Raw genomic sequence first — 5026 nt, forward strand, 5'->3', positions numbered from 1 at the left:
AAACAAAAAAAAAACAAAAAAACACAAAAAAAAAAAACAAAAAAAAAAAAACAAAAAAAAAACAAAACAAACAAAAAAAAATCAACAAAAAACAAAAAAAACAAAAAAAAAAAACAAAAAAACAAAAACACCAACAACAAAAAAAAAAAACACAAAACAAAACAACAAAAAAAAAAAACACAAAAAAAACAAACAACAAACAACACACAAAACAAAAAACAATCAAACTCAAAAAAAAACACAACAAAAAACAAAACAAAACCAAAAACAAAAACAACCTCAAAAAAACAAAAAACACAAAACATAATCAAAAACAAAAACAAATCCAAAATCAAACACAAAAAAAAACAACAAACACACAAAAATCACACACAACAAACAAACAACAAACACACAAAAAAACAAATCAAAAACAATCAACAAAACACAAATCAAAACACAACAAACAACAAAACTCACAAAACATCAAATCAAACAACAAAACAACCCAAACAACAACATCAACAACAACCAACAAAAACACAACAAAACAAACAACCACAACAAACAACAAACAAAACACACACAAAACACCAACCCAAAATCAACAAATCAATCAACCAACCAATTCACCACAACCAACAACAAACAACAAAACACACCCAAAACCCCAAAACATCACAACACAAAAAAACACAAAAATCAATCCACAACAACATCAAATCAACACACACACAACACAAACTCATCACAACACTAACAAACACACAACCAAACCAACAATCAATCCAACAAACACATCAACAACAATCCAACACAACATCACCCACAAAACAACAAAGCAACACAACAAATCAAAATCACCAACACCACCAAAAAAAAACAATAAACCCAAAACATCAATCAAATCAACAACACCCACAAATCACAAACACACAAAAAACACAAAAACCACAAAACAAAAAAAACAAAAACAACACAAACAACAACAAAACATCAACAATCACAAAACAAAAACACAAACCAACAATCACATCACCTCGACATCAACCACACCACATCAACAACTACCTCGCACGTCAACCACAACCACATCAACAACTACCTCCACATCAACCACAACCACATCAACATCACCTCCACATCAACCACATCAACAACTTTTCCTCCACATCACTACATCCACATCAACAAGTAACCTCACATCACCACAACCCATCAACAACCTACCTCCACATCATCAACACAACCACATCAACATCAACCTCCACAATCAACTACCTGCCACACAACCCACAACATCAACATCAACCACCAACCACATCAACAACTACTTCCACATCAACCACAACCAATCATCAACTTCCTCACATCGACCACAACCACATCAACACTTACCTCACATCAACCACACCCATCAAACACTACCTCCACATCACCAACAACCACATCACCACAACAATCATCAACATCAACCTCCACATCACACTTACCTCCACATCAACAACGACCTCCACCATCGACCACAACCACATCAACTACCTCCCCATCACCACAACAAACATCAACCACAACCACATCAAAACTCCCTCCACATCAACTACACGCACATCACACATCAACCTCCACATCAACCACAACCACATCACAAGTACCTCCACATCAACCGACAACCTACATCACATCAACCTCCACATCAACATCAACCTCCACTCAACCACAACCACATCAACAACTACCTCCCAGCAACCACAACCACATCAACATCAACCTCCCATCACAGCAACAACCACATCAACACCTACCTCCACATCAACCACTACTTCCACATCAAACCACAACCACATCGACGACCACAACCAGCATCACACTACCTCCACTATTCCACACAACAACATCCACCACAACCACATCCAACTACCTCCACATCAAACCCACACACACAACACTACCTCCACATCACCACTATCAACATCACAAGTACCTCCACTCAACCAACCACAACCACATCAACGTCAACCCCACATCAACATCAAACCTTCCACTTTCAACCACAACCACCTCAACCACTACTCCACCGATCAACATCAACCTCCACATCAACCACAACCACAGCAACCTCCACACAACCACATCAACCACATCAACAAGTTAACTCCACATCAACCCAACGACATCACATCAACCTCCACATCACTACAACCACATCACAAGTACCTACACATCAACCAACCACATCAACACTACCTCCACATCAACCCACACCACATCAACATCAACCTCCACATCAACCACAACCACATCAACACTACCCCACATCAACAACTACCTCCACATCACCTCAACCAATACTTCCACATCAACCACACCCATCAACCACAACCACATCCCACAACCACAATCACCACAACCACATCAACACAACCTCCACATCAATAAGTCCCTTCCACATCACAATCAACCACATCACCTCACCTCCACATCAACCACAACCACAATCACATACCTCCACATCACCACAACACACATCACAACTACCTCCACATACAACTAAACCCACATCAACAAGTACTTCCACATCAACCCGTCTACAAGCACATCGTCTACTACTACTACAACCACAGGCTATCCCTGCTTTGTCGCTCAACTGACCCTCAACATTGTCTTCCTTTCGTCCATCAATTACCCTGACCACTAGAGGCTTAAACCTCGTTTGCGAAGCATGTCCACCTACCTTAGAACCGTAAGTTGAAAAAAGGGTAGCCCGTTCTTGTTCAGTTCATTAGAACCACATTAATTGGAGTCTGACCAAAATCCAATTAATTGGTCTTATGACATCTCTTTATGCCTTCGCTGAAATCGGTTATGCATGGCTCACAGTTAAGAAGATAGTCTATCGCTGCTGATGATGTACTTTCCATACAGACCCATACAGTGAAGACTAGAGTAAGTACGAATACAGTTCAAGTCGCTTAAGATTGTAAGTCTAAAATCATTACATTTCATTTATGTTCCCATCCCTGACTATTATACAATGCAGTCATTGGTATATGTATGGTAATGTGCATTGCAAAAAGTAGGATTTTGCAGTTTAAAGTTCGCTTCAGATTTCCTTGTAATAATAAAGGATAAATTAGAATTATATGAATTAGCACAAAACGCTGCTTTCAGAGCTCAAACATGGAATTCTATTTTTTCTCCATTGCATTTCTATGTCATGCGCAAGGCACTGTCTTCTGCTGAACGAAATTCCTAATTCCAGTTTATCTTATGTGGCCGCTTGTTACAACGTCCGATTCTGCTCTTCACCGTATTGGATTTTTTTGTTTCCGTGGAATTCATTTGTCCGTTCAGCCCAGGTGCACGCAAGGTAAAGAATATTTCCATCTCATCCCTCTCTGTCCATCTTTCTATTTCTATACCTTACCTGTCTATCCTTTCATATCTCTGACCCACCTTCTCTAATTCCCTCACCCCTCTTTCACTATTTACTAATCTCTCTCTCGCTTGCAGATATAGATATAGGTGTAGATAGGGGATAATCGCACTTCTTATCTATATCTTCCCCCCCCCTTTTAGATCCTTTATATATATAAACTATAATATATTATATATATATATATTATATATATATAATATATATTACCTCTCTTTAAATTCAATATCCATCAGCTGTCCAGTATAGCGTGTGTGTGTGTGTGTTTGTGTGTGTGGGTGTATTGTGGATGGATAAAGTGGAGGATGGTGGGTACAGCACACACACACACACACCACACACATACACCACACAGCACACACACACACATACACACACACACACACACACATACACACACACACACACACACACACACATATATATATATATATATATATATATATATATATATATATATATATACATACATATATATATATATATATATATATATATATATATATATGCATATGTTTATGCATATATATGTATGTATGTATATGCATATGTATATGCATACACATATGCATACATGCATACATACACACACACACACACACACACACACACACACACACACACATATATATATATATATATATATATATATATATATATATATATATATATGTGTGTGTGTGTGTGTGTGTGTGTGTGTGTATGCATACATACATACATACATACATACATACATACATACAGTGTATATATATATATATATATATATATATATATATATATATATATATATATATATGTATATATATATGTATATGTGTGTGTGTGTCTAAGAGTCTATAAGATTTCTGGTACAGTGGCTAGCAGGGTAGTTATACTTGTATGACGGCTTGACTCTCTATTGATGAAGAGTACAGCACAGAAAGGAGCACACACAAGATGATGTCTATGGGTAAAGCGGTGAGCGCGGGGTCACGTGTCAGGTCAACCTGCCCGGAGGGCGAAGGCTAGGCCGACCTTACCACGTCGGGCGGTGGGCATGAACTGTTAGGTCAGGCAAGGTCAGATAGGATCGTCATCTACACCTTCGCTGAGTCAATAGTTCCTATTTTGGACTTGGAGCCACGTGGTAAACACCCACATGGTCAATTGGTAAAATGGCTTACAGAAATAGGCTTATGTATGTGCCATATTGCTCGATCACCTATTCGCACCTCGCATTCGAGGCGCCTGAGATTGGCCTCAAGGGTGACCTAACTTTGGCTGGTCATCTCGTTTTCATGTGCATTGTTCTTGATGCATCTTCGTGGCTGCTCGTCCCTGTCGTCCTCTTCTTCCTGGTCCTCGGTGTAATCTGTCTGTCCTTGACGTCCACACGTCCTCGAAGGTCTCGCACAGGTCCTCCTTGACTTCGGATTCGTCTAGACTTCCTCGTAGTCCTCGTCCAGGCCTAACTCGACAGTGTCATCATCCACAAGTCCTCACAGATCTCGTCCAGGTCCTTCTCGTCCTCTCGTCCTCGAATTTGTCTGGGTCTACGGCGTCTGGCAGGCGGCGTCCTCTCGCTTTGATGCCCTCTGATCTACGGGGGATGATAACTCCTGGGCGAGC

The 5026-nt window shown here is 39.6% G+C and overlaps 1 protein-coding gene across 1 annotated transcript; it reads left to right on the forward strand.

Moving 5' to 3' along the window:
• Positions 1 to 1631: 1631 nt before the first annotated feature.
• Positions 1632 to 4996, forward strand: LOC119570204 (LIM domain-containing protein A-like; the record flags this gene model as incomplete). Its single annotated transcript, XM_037918043.1, has 2 exons — positions 1632 to 2192; positions 4864 to 4996. Coding segments are annotated over 2 exons (694 nt in total), but the record flags the coding sequence as incomplete, so codon positions are not given.
• Between the last annotated feature and the right edge of the window lie 30 nt (positions 4997 to 5026).

This window comes from Penaeus monodon, unplaced genomic scaffold (assembly GCF_015228065.2).
Source record: "Penaeus monodon isolate SGIC_2016 unplaced genomic scaffold, NSTDA_Pmon_1 PmonScaffold_23083, whole genome shotgun sequence".
Classification (NCBI taxonomy): domain Eukaryota; kingdom Metazoa; phylum Arthropoda; class Malacostraca; order Decapoda; family Penaeidae; genus Penaeus; species Penaeus monodon.